General features: G+C 37.3%; 1 protein-coding gene across 6 annotated transcripts in view; it reads left to right on the plus strand.

The window, feature by feature from the left end:
* Window positions 1–20,755, plus strand: part of HDAC11 (histone deacetylase 11) — an 80,081-nt gene that overhangs the window by 19,031 nt on the left and 40,295 nt on the right. For 3 of the 6 annotated variants that reach the window (XM_090148120.1, XM_031608682.2, XM_031608678.2), the window contains exons 1-8: window positions 438–735; window positions 1,495–1,643; window positions 4,674–4,774; window positions 11,563–11,679; window positions 14,929–14,971; window positions 16,487–16,563; window positions 18,215–18,277; window positions 20,377–20,473. In XM_090148120.1, the coding sequence (XP_090004246.1) occupies window positions 524–735; window positions 1,495–1,643; window positions 4,674–4,774; window positions 11,563–11,679; window positions 14,929–14,971; window positions 16,487–16,563; window positions 18,215–18,277; window positions 20,377–20,473 (859 nt within the window). In that variant the 5' untranslated portion in view covers window positions 438–523. Of the gene's footprint in view, window positions 1–437; window positions 736–877; window positions 897–920; window positions 1,135–1,494; window positions 1,644–4,673; window positions 4,775–11,562; window positions 11,680–14,928; window positions 14,972–16,486; window positions 16,564–18,214; window positions 18,278–20,376; window positions 20,474–20,755 lie in introns of those variants that run through there. The other 3 variants (XM_090148122.1, XM_031608687.2, XM_090148121.1) reach the window with 3 other exon arrangements.

Genomic DNA, 20,755 nt, shown 5'->3' on the forward strand with positions numbered 1-20,755 from the left:
ATATGACTGCTAAATGGCGGAATGCACCTGAACAACAATTTACCACACCAACAAACGAGGAAACCAGTCTGCAAATGTGTTTTTTAATTTAAGCTTAGGAGTTAAATGGAAATGAAATAACATATTTGGAACTAATGAACCAAACAACACTAGAACTCTAATTAAGCATCCAGCATTAGGTGGTTTACAAAGAGGAAAAGGTGGCTCTGCTGAACTAACATTGAGGCACACGCACAAAGGGCTGGAACAAAACACGTTAATTAAAAGATAGCGTCAAAGGGATGGCATGTTTTGTTGAAATGATGGTCTCCTGCTGCTCCGTAAGTGCTGAGGTGACATCCAGGCATCCATCAAAATGAAGGCCAGCCGAAGCTGGCAGATTTAGAAAGGCGAGATGTTTGCAGCTTTCACACAGGGGCCGTGCGCCTCCTGAGCGTTTCTGTGTGCCTGGCGGGTACCGCTGCTATCGATGGGCAGTTTCTCGTCACGGTGCCGCTGGCTTAGCCGTGCAATTGCATAAGGGATGCAGTTTGCGTGCGTCCAGGCAGGCGAGAAGGCCCACCGCGCCAGCCCGCTCTCCCGCCTTCCCGAAGCCGCCCTCCGCCCCGCCCTCCCGGGCCCGGCCCCTCTTTGTCTCCGCCCGCGGCGGGCGGGCCCTGGGGCTGGCTGTGCCGGGCCGCGGGGCGACCCTTCCCCTGCGCGGCCTCGCGGCGCGCCCCGGCCCGGCGCGGGGATGTGAGTACGGGCGGGGGCTGCGGGGGGGCCGAGCCCGGCGCCGTGGCGGGGCCGTGCCGGCGGCGGGCGGCTCTGAGGGGTGGGCCGCGCGCGGGCCCGGCGGAGGCCTGCTCGGCTTCGGGGCCTGGCGGCGGGAGGGGAGGAGCCGTGAGCCGGCGAGGGTAAGGGCTGCGTCCCGTCCTCCCGGCTCCTGCGGTCGGGGCGGGTTCTCTCACAGGTGAACGCTGTGCAGGTGGGAGCACCGCGCCTGACTGCGTGTGTGTCCTGTCCGAAAGTGTTTGCACGTGAGACTGGAAACATCTCTGGTTGAAGTTATGTTCTGAGGCAGAGCTTGATGAACTTGGAAGGCTATGAGAGAGAAGTAGATGTTTCCAGTAATTCATGTCTGCAGTGAACTGTGTATGCATAATTCACTGGCAGTACTTTCTTTTCTGCCTTTCCTTTCTTTTCTGCCTTTCCTTTCTTTTCTGCCTTTCCTTTCTTTTCTGCCTTTCCTTTCTTTTCTGCCTTTCTTTTTCTCCTTACTGGTTAATTTAAGTGTTTTGACTGTGCTGCTGGGAAGTGAGTTGTGTATGAAGAGCTGCAAAGCAGCAAACAGGTGCTCCTATGTGTAACGATGGGAAATGGCATCCTCAGGAGCTATTCCTGACGTAAAGCTGTGATTGCTAAGAACTTGTAGCTTGGGAATTCCGTGAAAAATATTCAGGTGCATAAGCAATTGGCTAAAAATGGTAATTAGTTTGGCTTTCGCTTTTCAAGGCCTCACAGAACTGAGTTATATGAAGGTGTTCCACCAACTTGCTGGCCTATCGTGTATTCTCCAGACTACAACATCACATTCATGGGACTGGAGAAACTACATCCATTTGATGCAGGGAAATGGGGAAAAGTAATCAACTTTTTGAAAGGTAAAAAAAAAAAAAAAAAAAAAAAAGAGAAGATACCACTTAGACCAACATTTGAATGAACCAATGTTATTAATGCAGATTTGTGCTAATAACTGCCAGTGTAATAATAACTGTATGTCATTATTGCTCCTTGTATAGACCTTAGATATGCAATTTAAACACTGAAGTACTTTAATATGTTTAAATATTTGCAGACTTAAATCTCAAGAAGTTAAATTGATGGCAGAATTTGTGAGGTGGGTTGAATGCTGTATTGTACTTTTTTGAAGATGTTGCACATTAAACAGATGAAATTGTTAGAGCAAGCATCCTACACCAGGGCTTTTTAATACAAAGGTTTATTTCACAGTCCTTTGGAAATGTCGGTTCTTGCTTGCTCCACTGAACAAAGCCCAGAATTGTCTCAGTCATGGTGCCTGTGCAGAGTGAAACTCGTGAAATGTGATTGAAAATTCAAGCTCATTAAACAACTTGCTCTTCCCAGCGGCATGAATAATGCTAGTCAGAGTGACCAGCTTGGTGAATTTCATTCTGGCCTAGAACTTTACAAGGCTGATAAAAAGGATTATGGAGAAACATGAGCATAGCAATGTGTTAGACAATCTTAAAATATTTCTGGGCTTTGGGGTTTGAAGACAAGCCTGAACTGTGCAGAATTTCATTGCTTGACCTTTACAAGAAAGGTGCATGTAGGATGAGAACTATTTTCACCTCTGAAGTGAGCACCAGGGTCTTGACTCAAAGCACAGCCTGAGTCAGGTGCCGTATGTGCATAGCACAGTGCTGTGTTTTGATATTCAACAGAGTTGTGGTGATTCTTGCGTTTTCTTGCAGTGTATGTACAAGTCTATGAGAATATTTCCATTAAGTTTCCTCTTGAAGACAGATGCTATTTGCAATTCCAGTTTCTTTCTTTGTGAGGACTACGCCTGGATCTAAAATGAAATGCAGACTTCAGTTTTCTGGCAACAAATGGAGAATCCTTCCTGCATTAACTGCAAGTTTACAGCACAGTGTGGGAGTACCATGAACTTTTCTCTAGCCAGTGTGCTTCCATCGCTTTTACATGTGGTGTAACAAGGAAGGAGACGTTCTGCCTGGCTTGGGAAACCAGGCAGTTGATGACTGCCTTGCTTCAGGCTGTAATGTAGTTACTCATGAGATTGCAGGCAGTCTGCTGGCAAATGGCACTCTTCAGTGTGAAATACCAGTGCAACCTATCTAAATCTTTGTCAACCTCATGATACTACTTTGATAATATCTCTGGGGGAGCTTTGAAATCCCTCTGGCGGCAAGAACTTTGTGTTGATGCTCATTATTGCTTCTTAAATAAATCTAAAAATGTAGACAAATACCTCAAGGAAATGCAAGCATAAGGACTAAGATTAGGGTCAGAGCCTTTAAAGCCTTTATCTAAAATTTGAGTTTTCTCATCAAGTTGGAAGGGGGAAAAAAAAACAAAAAAAACAACAAAAAAAACCCCTTGCCAAAACAAAGGCTGTTCAAGAGGCAGGCCTTTGCGGCTCATGTGGACCTAATGACTTCTTCAGCTGATGATCTTTCTCAGTAAAATGTTGCCCTTCCTACTCTAGGCTCCCTTGTATTCATTTAACTGGGGTTAAATGACTTATAACCATTTATTACCTCTATTTGTGACCTCTAATGGTCTTTACTATCAGAGCCTTGGATTCCACGACCATTTTCTTATTCAGAACCTTTGCCTTTGTTTGCTCCTTCCCCTTTTCCAGTTCTTTTCTGTGTGAAATGTATACTCTTCACTCTCATCTTTCACAGAAAACCATTTTTCCCAAACATTTTGCCCTTTTTTCACTGTAAAAGAGAAAAGCCACAGGGTACCTTGTGACATTCCTGTTTTTCTCTGGCTCTATAGCAACTCCAGGGAACACCTGATCGGTGCTGTTTCCTATTATCCTCTAGAAAAATCACCAGTGAAAATCCTCATACGCTTACTTTCTTCAAGAATGAAGCTGTTAGTATGTTGGCTTTATGTCTGATGTGAGTGAATGAAATGCTTCTCAAGTGCAGTCCAGGGAAATGTAAGCTTGCCAAAATAAATATTGTTGCAGGTGCTGTGCTCGTATAACACTAAGAACAAAATCTTTTCCATTTGAGTTGTTCCCTTCCGCCAAGTTTAAAATTGAAGAAAAGGTCTAGTCTTGGAAATCTGCAGCCCTGCAGCAATTAAATATTAAAACTTGTCTGGGAAAATCAGCATTGATGCCTGGTATTTGTTATTTGTAGTGATCCTATGCAAAGCAACATTGTTTTTCTGCACTACTTGACTTTTTTAGTCAACACAGACTGGAACTTTCTGGCAAGTTTATCCAGATGTAAACATTCGCGCTGTTGGCATACAGAAATCTTGGAGTGATACTTTGTAAGTTACTCCTTTAAAAATAGTTTTAAAATAAACTATCTCTTGCTCTCTAAAGGAAAGAATTAATAGCTGTTCATTGGTATTTCTTGAAATTAAATGAAGGTAAGGACGTGACAGAAATAGCAGAATTAACAGTAAGTGTTCATGTCCATAAACATCCAAGTAATTGAATTGTTTTTAGTCTTGATTTTGTGTGCACCATTCTAATTTAGAGTATTTGATACTATTATCAACTGTAGATTTTTTTTAAATCATATTAAAGGAGTATTTATTGGTATGAACATATCAACATATCAAGCATATCAAATCTTAGACTATAAGGAGCCTTGTAAGTTTTCTTGCCTGTCCATTCTCGGTTGCTACCTGATTTTCTTTTAGTTGAAACATGAGGTTACCATGAATACACTATGAAAACTATCTGAAAAAAAATTGATAACCTCTTATTTAGGAGCTTATATGTGTAGAAAGTATGTATTTGGCAAACTTACAAATACTGAGTAAGCAACAATGGTTGCAGTGATTTCCATTACAGATGTAGGAATTAAGCTCAAAGCAGTTTCTTTGACCAGGTGGAATATGGGAATGCAATATGGCATACAATGACAATTATAATTTTTCTCCTGTTGTTTCAGAAGAAAAACTAATTGGAGATGACTTGATTGTGCAAGCACGGGAGGCTACGGATGAAGATCTTTTGGTTGTTCACACAAGGCGCTACCTTAATAAATTGAAGGTGCTGTACTTAAACTAATATGTTTTTCAAACAAAGTGTCTAGAATTAGTACCAAGTGCAGCAGATATTCCACTTGATTCAGTATAGAATGAAGTTTTACAGAGCAGTGACAAATTTTGAATTCAGCGTTGTCATTGTGAATACTGAGAGAGAATAATGGAAATATTAGACAAGCCAAAGTGTAAGAGGGGAATGGGAGAGTCTACCATCTTACATAGGCATGTTTCAGTGAAGTTTAATGAACATAAGGAAAATAATAATGTTCGAGATGCAAATAATGTTTTCATCAAGAAATTGGTGAAATTGGTATCATCAAGATTTTGGTTTTAAATGTGTTCTGTTTTGCTGTAATGAAGTATGGTTCTGAAATTGAAATCGTGTAGAAGAACCCTGAAATCGATTGTTATGCAATATTTCCTCTTTAATGTAAGGTTTGCTGTATGGATTTGAAGCTTATATAATCTTAGAAGAGCATCCATGCAGGAATTCTATCATCAGCCTGAGGGGTAGAGAAGAAAGAAGTAGAGTTGTACCTAAAGACTGCCTGTATCATAGAGAGTTGAAAGGTCTACAAAGGGCATAATCTTGTATGCTGTGTGTGTAAGAAGGCTTACAATAGCAGCTCTACAGGATTATATATTCACGAAGAACAAAGAGCATTCATTGGCTATTTCTACATAAATGCAAGTTTAACAAATGAATGCTTCAACTGTAAAACATAAGAGATCTTCAGTTTTGAAAATATAGTCATCCACAAAGGGAATTGAGTGGTAGCAGTTAAGATTGCTTTTATTTGGCAGCTCTCTACTTGGAGGGAAGAGATTTGTTGTAAAAATTGTCTGAGAACTGTTGAGTCCTGGCCTAAACCACTGATTGAGCACCTGGGGAAAGAACCTGGTCAGCCTTGGGAGCACAGGTGAAGGCAGTTCAGCTGTGTGACAGGAAAAGGTGGAGCCTGGCTGCACCTCTCTTAGACCTCATTGAAGGGCTGATGCCTACTGGGGAAGGATCTCCTCCTGGAGATTGCTCCTTGGTAAAGCTTTCCCCTGTGAACCTGGAATATTCTGATACGGGTGAGCAATCTTCTTCCCTTCCTTTATAGCACCTTTCTATTGTGCCTTCCTTCCATCATCACATCTCTGTTGTAATGCCTTTCCCATTGTGTTGATCTGTCTAATTGCTACAAAAATAATCTTACATTTTGTAATTCAGTATAAGTTATTTTGAATCATCTTTGCCCTTCTACAGTGTAAAATCACTTGTGTTGTTATTTGTGAAGTGTTGATGGTTTTTTTTGTGTAAAGAATCTTTGATTTATCTGACTTCTTCTGCTTTATTCCTTTGCAGTGTTCACTTAGGCCTCTTCATTCATAGCTATGAAGTTATTTGTAATTTCATACATCATTAGATTTGATCATATTGCTGCTATTCTTGATATTGAGCTCTTAATTTCATTGAACCACCTACCTCTTTTTACTGAGTCACCTCTTTGAAGCAGAATGTAATATGCGTAGCTCAGTTTGAAATACAGTAGTATTTTTAGTACTGGTAGGATCTCTTCACTGAAAATTGGCTGATAACTTGTTTCCTGGTGTTCAAAACCAATATGGTCTTATACTTTCAGATGTTCTTAATTCTATCTCTCTTGTTCCCCTTTATTTGAGACCACAGTTCCTACAGCTGTAGCAATTAGAAGATAGCATATTGGTCTTGTCAACAAACTCTTACTAAGCAGCAAAGATAAGTGTTCACTTATTTAGCAATATTTGTTTACATGAAATGGCCCAGGGTTTCCTGTTTGCTGCCTTATGTAAAGTCCACTGTGCTATTTTTTTTAATACAGACAAATACAGATTTACCAATAAATGATATAGTTTTATGTTATCACCTCCTGAAGATTACAAAGATGCCTGCATTCGGGGAACATCTGGATCTCTTAAAATAATGAATCATTGGAGTACTCCTCATTTAAAATTTCAGCATGAAACACTTGCAAGGGGAGATGGTGTGCGATATCTCAGTTGCAACTGAAGAAGCTGTCCTAGGGATGGGCTGGGAGTTGGTTGTAGAGAAACAAAATGTTAAGTGCAAAGTAGATCAAAGAATACTGTCAGTCAATTCTCCCTTAGGAGGAAGATTGCCCCTGGTTGCCTGCTTAAGGTAACATGAACAATTCTTACAACAAAATTTCGTATTTCGAATTGAGGTTACTTCTCCCTCAATACTATTTCATGAACTTAGGTCCATAAGGTAGTGATTAGACTTTGGATAATCAGCTAGTTGTACTTCCCTGCTCCTCCTCTTGTTCCACTGTTAGGTAAAATAATGGATTTAACTTATATCAGTGTCCTGAGATTGTGGAAGGGATTAGGCAATGAGGTTAAACCTATCTTCAGACCTTGTAAGTCTTATACTTGAAACTTTTTGATCTATCAGGAGTTTTAGAATGTGAGTGAATACTGAAATGCAAGTGATACGGACAGTGTTTGTTGTCAGCCAAATGCAAGATGTGTTTTTCTGGAACAGATCTGAAACAGGTCATCAGTCAAGCAAACTCGCATGTTTTAATCTGTTTTTATATATTTGCAAATGGTGTAGGTTTATTTTTAAGAAAAAATCATTTTCTTAGAAATGTGAGTATTTATACCTAGTGAAAAGTGGATATGTTTTGTAAAACAAATCAACAGCAAATAAAATTGCTTAGAAGTCTGGGTTTGTACAAGATCAATATGTAACCTCAAGGACAAGTATGTCACTTTTTGAAGAAGTACATCAGTCCTTCAGAAAGAATTTTGCATGAGCCTGCTGGGCTCTGACCTTCTGATCACAGTGAGTGTTTTCTAGTGGTCAAGTGCTTGTGTGCTTTGACTCTCACCCTGTCATGTGAGTGAATCTGCTTTGGGACAAGAGGTGCATGTCTGTTTGTCACCTGGTGGTGTTGGCAGTGTGCTTGGAAATGAAAGCTGGTTAGACAGCATCGTAAAACAGTTCAGCCTGTGATACTTCTCGCTATTTGTGGTATTCAAGAAAACAACACAAAATGAATTTTGAGCTCTGTGCTTTGCCTCAGTCCACTGTAGGTAACTTGGCAGCTGAAAATGTGTGGTTTTGATTTGGATAAAAAGAGAACCTTCTTAGATCTTTAAAATTCTTTTGTCCAGTTTCTCAGTTCTTGCAGTTCTTACTCTATCTACTCTCTATTTCCTCCAGCACACCTTTTCCTTGGTTATTGTTTTCAGATGTGATTTGGTGATAACCTTGTGAAGGCTGGTGATTGTTTTCTGTAAAACATTGATTTAAAAAAAAATCATCAGATCAAATGCATTTGTTTTCACCTGATTTTTCATGCAAACATTGGTGTGTTAGGTAAAGTAATATAAATGTTGCTTTAAGCATAATGGTAGCTGAATATGTTTGGATAAAACACTGCACAAGAGGACTTGGTTAGAGGGAGCAGTATTTGACAGGTTTCAGTACGTTCACTGATCTGCAGACTCAGTAGAGCATTCTTTGCAGCTAAAACAACAATTCTCCTTTTAAAAGGAGAAAGTAACATTTGGTGTACAGTGAGTTGTTTCTCTTCACCATCTAACTCTTCAGTTGGGAGAGTGATACACAAAATGATGAGGTTTGGCAGCTTGCCTTTCTTGGGAGTAGCCCCTGGACACCATAAGGTTTTATCAGTGCAGTATCTTATTACTGTGATACTGGTGTGTTCACACATCAACCTGGGAACTTTTATAAAAATGGCAAGCTGCTTAGTCTTTTGGTTTTGTTAATTTGGGTTAAAAACATATTTTCTTTATCCAGCAAAGGTGACACAGTGTTGTCCCCAGCAAGCTTCTGAATTAAAGTCATGTTAGGTGCTTGGTGTTGGATCTGTGAATTCTCCCATGAAGCTGAGAGCTGCTCCACAACTTAGAAAAGATTCAAACACAGTTTAAATGTTAAGCGTTTTACAGAACAATGCTTTTAATGATGTGTTATTGGTTGTTTTGAGTTACTGGAATGCAGTGAATGTGATGCAAGAAAGTGCATCAGAGGTTGGTTTTGGTTTATGTGTGTTGTTTGTCCAGAAAGATCAACATAAAACAACTATTTTAGCTTTATCATCCTAGTAATTTGCATGCTAACTTTTAGTGCTTGAGTAGTTACTGCTACATATTCAAATAACTTGGAATTTTCTTTATCTTTCTTAAGAATAGAGGTTTTTAGAGTTAGGGAGTATGCACTGATGCTAATTATACACTTAACGGGGATATTCTTGTAGAACCTTGTTGTGAAATATGGAGTCTGAGTTTAAACAGGGGCAGTTAAAAACTCTTAAATTTGTTTAGGTTTGGGGTGTGTTACATTTCACTTAGACTATTACATGCAGTTTGTCTGAGTGATGCTGACTTAGTACTTATTTTGGGAAGAGGAGGAGTTGAAGGAAAATAGAGCAGTGAAGGGTTAACCTGGCTGCTTTACTCCTTTTAAGGAAAATGAGTGATTTTTTGAGTCCTAAATTTGTACATACAACTGCTTATCTGAAGCACAGGAAGGTAAATAATCACTAATAATTAAATAAGGAAAATAAGTTAAATTGAGTTGATAGTTGAGAAGAGGAAGTGAAGTAACATTGAATAGTGTTTGTGTGATTATTACTTCTTCCTGAATGCAGGCCCAGTTTTAATTGGTTGTATAATTACATATTTACTAGATTAGTAGGGAATCAGTGAATTGATGGCGAAGTGAAAGCAAATATCTACCAAAAGAAACAGCATTTCATACTCTTCTATAATATACAATTTGAAAGCAAAAAGGAGTGATTTTTAAAATTAATGTTTGAAGAGTTGGTTCCGAATCAAAGGAAGCTAATAATCATTAATGCGAAGATTTACATTATTGCAGGTAACTGACAGCATGGAAAGCAAAATTGATGTCCTTATCTATTCAAAATCTTTTCTAATTTTTGTGACATAAAATGTACAATTACTGAAAACCAATTTCTTTCAAGTTCCCTTTCAAGTGTATATATATCTGAGAATTTATTCTGGATAGTGTTAGAAAGTAAAATTAGCATGATGAAGAAACTAGCAAGAATGCCCACAGTTTGAGGAAATACATTTCTTAAATTCTGCGGTGGGGGGTTTTTTTTTGAGAACCATTAATGTCATCAGCTGTATTCTTGAATCCCAAAACTTTCCTTATGGCCAAAGGCTAAATTCAAGACAGTGAATGTCTTTGGACTGGGAACTGTTCTTGTAAATATCCTTAACTTTGAATAAGCAGCTTTACTTCTTGCTCGCTTGCACTATGTATGGATTTCTTGCAGTCACTTGAAAACCTGCAGGAAAATACTTGTTGACTTGAGTACTTATTATTCCTGCTTCTTCCCACTGGGATTATTATTATTTTTTGTTTTAAGATTGAGTGTTTTAAGTGTTTAAATTTTGTGGCAAGCTTGTCATTTGAGAAGAAAAAAACACTTTATCCAATTGTAATCCCTTGCAATTCCATTGCAGAACGCTGAGATTTAATCTAGTTTGCTACGTTGTGCTTATTTTAAAGCTAAAATATCTTGCCGAAGGATTTTTTCAAGTTATTAGAAAATAAAGTGCCTTCTTAGTGACTAAGAGCAGATACTGTAATTAGTGAATAATAATAAATGCATTTGTATGTTGACTTATGGTAATATAAAAATGAATTGTTGAGAAAGCAGTGCCTGTGCAGATGATGATAATACCAGTGCCTCCCCAAAAACAAAACACAAGTTGTACTCACCAGTTAAAATGATATCTATGAAGTCACAGTAACTTACTGAATACCAGAATACCCCGAGGTTGGCATTTAGTCTATTTTCATCAAAATTGGCCAATTATTTATCCTCTCATTTGCTGACCAGCAGCTAGCCTGCAGAATGTAGCGTGTCTATATTTGTTAATGTTGAAGAAAACAGGATCTATTTGAAATATTTGTACAGGGTTCAAAACTTCCAGTTCTCAGTACTTGAATGTCTTAGTATTGATTGAAAAGGTACAAACTTACTTGTGACTTTGGCTGTGAAGTATATTTAGAAGTTTTATCACTGGTAGCAATGTCATTAGTTCTCTGAAGCAATCTTTTGTTTGTTGGCTTTTTTCCATTGAAAGCATTTACATACTGCAAATATTTGTTCTGACCTTCCAGTCACGTTCTTGATGATATGACTTTTTAACAAAATGTTTCCTTGAAACATGTTTTAGAAGTGTTTTAATATGCTTAACAAACTTTAATTGATTCTCCATGCAAAAATTTGCACTGTGTGCACGTAAGTATTTGAACATCTTAGTCAAGTTGTTTGGTTTTGTTTTTTTTCCTTTCTCCTTGGTATATTCTATTGAATTGACACGGGAAGTATTTTAGAATTGCACAATTTATTAACTGTAGGTGGCTATTAATTCTGCTGAAAGACATTTGATGATTCTTTTCCCCAGCTCCAGGAACGTAGCTTTTCTTTTGTTAAATACTGCCTGGCTGAAAAATTCTTGACTTGGTACCACTGGATATTAAAGTATGGAGAAAAATGGTGGTGGTGATTAATTGAAATTTTCAATTGTTAACAATGTAATAGAAAAAAACTATTTGGAGGTTGCCAAAAAAACACTGTTGTGGTCACCTTCCTCTGAAGAAAAAAAAAAAAAAAAGCAAACCAAAAATCTTGCTAAGGCCTTATGGGTTCCTTTTCAGTGAATAGCAATTGATGAGAGACCTAAAGGACGTCATTAAGACAGGCTATGTTAATTGTAACTTTTTTCCCCTCCTAGTGGTCATTCGTTGTGGCTACAATCACAGAAATTCCACCAGTCCTCTTTCTTCCCAACTTCCTTGTTCAGAGAAAAGTTTTGAAACCTCTGCGAACCCAGACAGGAGGAACAATAATGGTAAGGTGTTCTTGATTTGCTTTGACTGTATTTATACAGATCTGTGAGTTGTAATGCTTTTTGTAACTTAAAGCCTCAAATCCCAAAGTCCTGTTGAGGAAAGCAAGTTAGTGTACAGACCTAAACACGAGCAAAGTCTGGCACTTAGCAAATAAAGAGATGAAGGATGAACCTGATTTTTATTGTCTGCAATTTCCAGAAGCAAAAGGAGCAGTAAGGGGCAGCCTGTGCAGGGAATGAGAGATGACAGGAATTATGGCAAATGCAAGAACTGCACAATTTGTAACTATGTTCAAATACAAGCAATTTCTAGGAATGAATAGTTGTGAAATTAATAGAATAGAAGATACTTTAAAGCACGTATTTACCACATGGCTGTAGTTTGGCTACTTTTGGTATTAAGTGTTCGTATCTTAAAGATGAGTGTGGTGATGTGATTTTTTTTTTTTTAATACTTTGTGTCTAATTTGGATAATGAAAGTTCATTTGTTCAATTGTAGATGCTGCATAAGCAGCTCAGCTGAAGTGAGAATACAGCCTGTTTCACCTTGACAGGATTGTTTTCTGATCAGTTAAATGAGTGCTGTGAGGAAGAGAGATGTGCAAGTCGCCACGCTTCTAATTTTGCCTGAGAAACTTCCATGAGAGATGTTGAAGATGTGGAAAGAAAGCAGTTTATATCTGTAGCCATGGACATATTGAGGAAAATATGCCTTCACATTAGTGAACCACTAACTAATGGGATCCTTTCTTCCCTTTATTCATTCCTTGACTGTGATAAGGTGGTAACAGTACCAATCTTTTTGTGGATAACTGTCACAATTACATAAATGGAAAGAAAGAATCCTATCTGAAATCCTTAGGGTTATGATACAAATGGATCTTCACTACATTTTAGCTACTCTTTCTGAAGGAAGCTGTTAGAGTAGATGCATGTGAAAAGAATAGAAGCAGATATTGCTTCTTTTATATTCATTTGAAGGCAATTATTGAAGAACATTGTTCTGCGGGTTGGCAAACCTCTCAGTATGTTTATATCAAATATAAATGTATGATTTATTGCAACCACTAGATGTTTAAAGTGAGCAAGACTGGGAAGCCATAATAGAATGACAAAGAAATGACATTATTTTCAGAAGTAGCCTACTAGGTAACTTCCCATTTCTCTCAAAAGTAATATAGGTACTTAGCAAGTTAACTGTACACTGGAATTGAGATTTCCTATTTTTAAGTGGGTGCCTTCATGAATGTATGAAGAATTTGTTAAGGATATTAAAAAAAAGGAGAGCTCTTCTCTGAGTACTGCATAAGAGTGTGCTGTGCCTTTTGTCTATCAAAATGTGGAATGTCACGGTCTGACCTGAGGAAGTAATGTGAGAGAACCTAAGACCTTGATGAAACAGTTTTCCAAGTACATGACAAGATTATATGAGACAGACTTGGGGCAGCATTATTTTTGAGTCTTCTTTGTTTTTTTTCTATGTGAAATGATTGTAGAAAGCCAGTTAGGATCAGATAAGAGCGGAATGAAATACTTAGCTTTTCTGTTGTATTTACATCTTCAATGGTATAACAACTCAATGTCTTGATCAGGAAAAATGGCATTTTCTTTCAGTATTTTAGTACTTTGTTAAATGTGTATCCTGTCTAGCTGCTGGATCTGTAAAAATAACTGGAAGCTTTAGTGCTATATACTTTCTTAGATTCCAAAGCTTAATGGTCATGCTGTGAATTACACAAGAATTTGCATCACAGTTGCCAAAAATATATGCTTATGTATATTTATTAAGTAACATTGTGTAACAGCATAATTTATATGGGAATTACTTAGGAAAACAAAATTATTTTAACTTAAAGGATGAAATCACAATGTTAAATGTTAAGCATCTGTTTGCACGTCTACGGTATCTTGATGCTACTTTTGGAAATTCTTTAATCTCAGAAGAAATCAGTAGAGCCATGAGAGTCTCCTCAAGAAGTGCTGTATCAGCAGTAACCAGAATTGTGCGTAGTAAAACATCTTCTCCTGACTGTTTGCACGTATATAGGAATGCTGTCAATAGGGAATAAGCCTTCTGTAGGCAGTACCAAGTGGGTTTTTGTATAGTTATGAACATATTGAGCAATCTGTTTGTGATTCCTAGATGCACTTGATGCCAAGGTGCGTAACAAAATGTTAGGACTCAAATTATTTTCCTTTAACCCCTTTTGTTCGCCTAATCTTTAGAAGCATGATGGATTTATCTTATTGTTTCCAATAGGAATTTTGGTTTGTCATTCTGGAGATGTAAGAAGGTGTATAAGTTCTTGGAAAGTGAAAAGTACCTCTTGTTGCTGAGTTTTATTTCAGGCTCATTATTTAATTCAGCAGAGGATTGGCTGCTTTTTTAAAATCATATGTATGATTATATATGTATATATGACATGATGTACTATATATCTTATCACATATAGAATATGTGATTACACAAATATATGCTATATTTTATATTAATATATGTGATTTTTTAAAAATAAAATATATAAAAATACTTTTTTTTTAATATGGCTTTAAGGAATATTGCAGTTAAGCACTTCCTTGAGTCCTGCTGGCCAGAACAACTTTTTTTTTTCCAATTAAATGTTAACACTTTAGCCCCACGTATCTTTTTTCTGTAAGTACTTTTCGTTTCTTCAATGTCATTTGAGTTTATAGGGGAGTAACAGGCACAGATTTCATTTGTTATCAGAAGGCAAAAATTGATCACATTTATATTGTGCATGTTACATTATTTAAAGAAACAACACAGGACACTTAATGCTTGGCATTTTTCTGTTCCCACCCACAGCTGAGGCTATGTTAATCAGTATTTTCAGAATTTTGAGCTGAAGTTCTTCCTATTTCTTACACAAGAAGGAAGAGTATTGGAAGATTTCTGCTCACTTTTATTCCTACCAGTACTTGTACCCTCAGTTTACCATTTGTCTGCTAGGGGTCAGTGTTCATCTCCACAAAGCCCGGTTAGTTCAAAATCTGCTCAACTGCAGGAGAGTAAAATACAGATGTGAAATCAAATATTTTTTTCTACTAATTTTACTGCATATAGTTTTGTATGGCTTGTATTGAAAGATCTGATTCAGAATGACTTCCATTAGTAAAGCAGCTGCAAATGCAGTGGGTGCATTAGAATGCCAAGAGCTGCGTTTGGGGTGGGAGCACTCAGTGGTTGCCTCATTCATTCATCAAGTTCTTATTGTCATTTCCTTCAGGCAGGAAAACTTGCTGTTGATAGAGGCTGGGCAATCAATGTGGGTGAGTACAAATGGAAATTTGTATTAAATGATACTTAATGTGTTTTTAAAGTCATTATTTTCATTCAGTATGATGTATATTCTGTTTATAATAAAGTGACTGGATTGTGTTTAACTAAAATAAACTTTAAATGGAAAAAAAAGAGGACTAAATCCTGGATTTGCTCTCTTATCCACTGTCATCCTTGTTGCAGTTTTATAACTAAATAAAATATTTGTTGATAGGAAGAAAATAACCAGGTAAAGATATGATATTTATACGCTGTGTGTGGATTGTAGTAGTGAGAATGAAATGAGGAAAAAGGTGTCCAGAGTATATGCAAATATTTCAGTAAAATATTTCTTTAAATTATGCAGAAGTTTGAATAGGTCTTGTTAGCCATGCTGTATACATATAACACCAGACCAGGAGATTGGTTGACATGCTGTACAGTTGGACTATACCTGTTGGTCTACTTTTGGCTGTGTGGTTCTGCCTGAAAAAGGCTTGATTGAAGAAGAATAATATAAATCTGCACCCTTGCTCATGTCAAAATAGTGATGCAAAACCAGTAAGCTACTGAACTAATAGTTTGTCATTTTTGGTGCCCATCAGTTCTAAGATTTTCCATTATATCTTACAAATACTTCTTGATATTTCTGAACGCAATAAATCTTGCATAGTGTTATCTGTGCAACATTCCAGTTTGTTTTGTTTTAAATAAGCTCCCAGTGGAAGGAAGACTTGCTGTATAATACGTGTAATGTGAAGCTTTTTTTCTCCTTCTCCTTTAGCAAATGATATTTTAAAGTATTATCTATAAAGTAAATATCCAGTACTAAAAGTTAAGCACATCTTTAAAAAATCCTGTGATTTATTGATGTATAAACTAGGGTTAAATTTCTTGCCTAGATATTTGTAGTGGGTTTCTTAAACTCTTTTGGGTTAGTATAGTTTTAATGGTTTGGGACGTCCAAGTATTTCTTGTTGTTGTTATAAAAAAAGTGCATGTTTGCTTTACAGATCTGTTCTTAAAATATTCTTCTGGTCTGTCAGCAAAAGACAATGATGTGCAAATAATAAGGCCATAGTTTGTGGTTTTGTTGTTTTTGACCCAATGTTCAGCATGTAAAAGGCACTTTGAGCATAGCAGGCAAATGCAAAGGACGTGTTAACTGACTTTGTTAGGATGTGCTGCCTGGGGATATATGATCCAAGTGCAACTCTGGCACTTCTGGGAGGAGGTGAACTTTCAAAGCAGTGTGCTTGGTCATGTAGGCACCACACTGTGTGTATGTACTTCTCTGCTGCTAGATGACAGTTGCTTTCAAACTGAGCATCTGCTGGTCCTCTGCACTGGTGGCCTGATGCGTACAGGAACCCTATGAGATGTTTAGGGTTGGTAGGTGAGGGATTGGCAGCTCTAGATTAGATACAAAGGGGAAAAAAAATGCCTGATGTGACCTAACTCTTAGTAAAGATTATAAAAGTTCCCTGGTATGTAGTTTTTTACCCCTTCCAAATTTTTATGCTTAGGAGGTGGTTTTCATCATTGTTCAAGTGACAAAGGTGGAGGATTTTGTGCATATGCTGATATCACACTGGCTATTAAGGTAAGAAATACCATTTTGAGAGTATTTTCTACTATTTGTGCAAATGGAAAAATGTTCCAGAAGTTCATAAGTACTAACTTACCTCATAGTCAGAAAAAATAAAGTGTTTTAGAGATGAGTAGGAATAGGAAAATGATGCAATATTTAATGCTACAGAGCACAGTGCATAAGCAGCTATTAAGTGGAAGGAAAGAGATACAGGGTCAAAATTATGAATGGAAATACAAACTGCTCTACTTGCATTAATAATATATTCTTGGAGGAAAAAAAAAAGCAAGCTAAAACAGATTGTCTTGTAGTATCTGCACTGATAACTATCCCAGTCTTGCAGTTGAACCTGCAAATTCCATGTGAGTTTTTGGTGCTTATAATGGAGACTTACATAGAGACAGAAATCTTTTCTTCAAATCAGGCTGCTCTATGCAGTCCTCAGAGTGGCTCAAATTCATGAATAAAAATGTGAATGTGTCCAAGATAATCACTGAATTTGAATGAATACATGTGCTCCTCAGCTGTTGAAAGGCTGAAGCAGGAGCTTTCTGCAATTAGAGCTTATATCTAACAAGTGCCCTGTGGTGTATTTGTATACTAGAATATAAAATATCAGTAATAATCAAAACATAAAAAAGACCTAATGATTGCAGCACACTAAATGACAGAACACCCTAATTTCTGTATGCTGTAATTTGCAGAAAGCAATCCACAGTGTTTTCTCTATCATTAAAATACAGATTGAGAAATTATAACAGGTAACAGTTGACACAAAACCTTTACATTTTTTATGGCGTATTAAAATAGTAATTTGGCAAAGTTGTAAGACCCAAAGAATTAGAAAAGTATGTTTTTTATTTGCAGACGTGGAATAACAGATGAATTATCTTACTAGCCTAAAAAGTGACTGTAATGCATACAGCCCCTGCTGTGATGAGTTTTATAGAGCTGGATTCCATCAGTGGAGTATTTCTCCCTTCCTGCTGTTAAGCCTTACTTGTGCTATCATTTATGTCTTAGGAAACAAGCTGCTCACCATTTCAGGGTCCATGAAGCTCTTGCTTCACTCTGCCCCAACACATAGTCATTGCTCTTGCTGTCTCTGACAGCACCAGTGCCACGATCAGCTTTATAATCCCTAGCTGGACCTGTCCTGTGCCTGGCTGGAGTGGGATGTGGAGACTTGCCACTTGTGCTTATGCAGAGCCAGCACTACTACAACAGCCCTTCTTATCCTGGCTCTCCTATGTTATTCAGTGCCATTGAGCTGAAGCCTTATTTGCGAAGTCTGTTTTGCAAATTAGTGTGTGATGCTGTAAGATATGTCCTTCATCTTACTTTGAGCCTGGTACATTCTGGGGGGAAGAATGAGTAAAAATAATTTTCTTCCCTCTCTTCACCAAACTCTTCTACAGGTAGGTAGATAGATACCTGCACAGATGACTGTGAAATGAATGTTTTTTGCATTTCATATGATGGATATGTATAGATTTTTCTTATATAATCATACATTTTGAATTCAGCCCTTTATTTGGTGAATAAAATGACATGCACGATGTTAAAACTGAATGAATAATACACTGTGCAAGCTTCAAGCCTTCAGTTAATCTATCACCTGATTTCATAGCTGACTCTACTTTTTGTTTGTTTTCCCCTCTAGTTCTTATTTGAAAGAGTACCAGGGGTGTCTAAAGCCACAATTATTGATCTGGATGCTCACCAGGTAAGTAATTTTGTTCTATTCAGTACTGTTTTGTTAGAAGTACAAATGTGTGATACAGACCATCTTTCTGTAGCAGTAATATGAAATATTAACTCATGGGATCCCAAGTTATCGTAGGTGGTAAAAGCTGATAATATTTTAGTTGTTTTTATTATTTTATGTTCCAATGGGCTGTTAAGCCAGTTCAATAAAATTAAACTGAGTTGCAGCTCCATCATGTGGTTAGATACAAAAATATTTTTGAATTGAATAGTCTGAGAAGTAGTTCAGGTTCCCAGAAGAAAGTAAAATCTCTTACAAGGAAATGACAGTTGGTTCAGCTGCCTGGTCATTGCAGCAGCCTTCTCAGGAGGTGAATTTGACCTTCAGTGTTACAATAGAAAGATTGGCTTCAAGCTAATGAAGTAAATAATGCATCTCTATTCCCTGGTAGAGTGATTTCTGTGGATACTGAGAATAAGTCTCATCTTCAGGAGGATTTCCAAAATAAATCCTCAAAGGAAGGAAATAGCACATTAGCTGCTTTTCTAAAAATACTAAAATTACATTCAATCTAAAGCATTGAAGATTTTTGTGAATAAACCGTCGCAGAGAGGAAGCCTAATAGCTCCAGAAGTGTTCCATCTTCTATCAGTTCTCTTTTCTGCAAGTTAAGGTATCCTAAAATTGCCAAAAAGCAAAGGCGTATCTTACGCAGCAGAAAGATGCTTTGTGTTTCCCATTCTGTCTGGGTATTTCCATCAAGGTGTGGATGACTTTGGTTTTGTCTTTTGTTTGTTTGTTTGGTGTTAAATTTTTGTTCATTTTTTTCTTTTAAAAGATCTCTTGGAATGCAGTTTTATATTCAGCTGTCAAGCCTGTGACCTCAGCCAGCATGCTAAATTGCCCCTTTCTGTAGTTGTCTTTCCTTGGGAAGTAGGAGGTGTGTGGAGTACTAGCTCAGCAGATGCTTTTTAAGTGTGGAGACATTCTCATCCTGTGAGTGTCCCAGTTCTTGGTGTGTTTGAGTTTTACTGTTTATAAGAAAATGGTTTACCCAGAGGCTCTTGTATTCCTAGATTTATATCAGTAATGTTTCTTTGGACCAAATGTGCTGAAGAAGTAAGTAGGCATTGCCATATTTTAGCCTAAAGAAATATGAAGTATTGTAGTATCCTGTTCCCTTTGTTGCTTGTATTGACTAGCTTTAGCCTATTGTTTCTGTGTTTGTTTTTCTTGTTTTGTTTCCCGTGGAGGAAGTCATGACAGAAATATAGTTTAAGTACTTGCTGGGGAAGATTACAAAATGAACATAAATTCTGAAGTATTGAGGACATATCTGGAATTCTGTTTCTAGTTTAAATGAAATCATTCTAATGAATATATTGAGAGTGAGGGAATGGGTTCTTTATGATACACTGATTTAGATGAAATTATCTTGGTGATTACTGTGAAAGGATAATTGTACCAGTTGAAACAAGTCTACACGAGAGAGAAAAGAATACTATTCAGAGATGGGGAAAGGAAGAAGTATTCAGAGTCTGTTTTCTTTTGAGCATCTACCTTTTCACCTGACACATCTTTGTAGGGAATTTGTGGTGTCAAACATTAAAAAGTTGAACTATCATGCTGCGTATTTAGTGTTTGTAATGTTTCCAATGGCTACTTATCTCACCAAGACTTGAGTAATCAGGAGAACTGCAGTCTACTATTTTATTCTTATACAAGGATGTAAGTATCCTTGCAGCAGAATTCTATTCTAAGTATTGAAAGTTATCTTTCCAATTGTATAAAAATGTTCCTGTTTTGCGATCTTGGCCACATTGCGTTTGTGATGCTGCTGAAAGCAATTATCTTCTAATTTTCACTTCTTATTTCACATACAAGAGGAAAAAATACCTTGTAATTACCTTCGCAGAGATAGTAGGATGATGACTTTTTGTTAATACCTGCGGTCTTCAGACTCATACTGTCGAAGCCCACAGTATACCTGAAAATAGCCTTCGAGGCCATAAGTAAGGGAGTTTTAAATAGTCTTGGTAGTCTTTATTATGTTAGAATCTGCAGATTATGGTCCTGTGTGAGTGTGCTAGAAAGAACTAACTCTAAACTTCCTCCAGGGAAATGGCCATGAGAGGGACTTCATGAATGATCATAGAGTATATATCATGGATGTGTACAATAGATATATCTATCCAGGAGATGGATTTGCTAAACGTAAGTATAATTGAAGTTCATATTCCAAATGTGAAAGAATGGCTATTTTTTAATAACTTTTTCATTTACTGATAAGTTTTCTTGCAACGATGTTATCTTTTCTTTACTTCACATAGAACATAATACTTAGAATGATTTTGCTACATGTCAAAATAGTGTTGATTCTGTAGTGTTTTGCCTTGCTTTGAGAATGAAGTGGCTTCCTTCATTTCTACACTGAATGCAAGCTGTGGGTATTGGTTAGACTGGGCAGGGGGAGAAGCATGAGCATACCTTTGTTTC

This window comes from Phasianus colchicus, chromosome 11 (genome assembly GCF_987193195.1).
Source record: "Phasianus colchicus chromosome 11, bPhaCol1.hap1.1, whole genome shotgun sequence".
Classification (NCBI taxonomy): Eukaryota; Metazoa; Chordata; class Aves; order Galliformes; family Phasianidae; genus Phasianus; species Phasianus colchicus.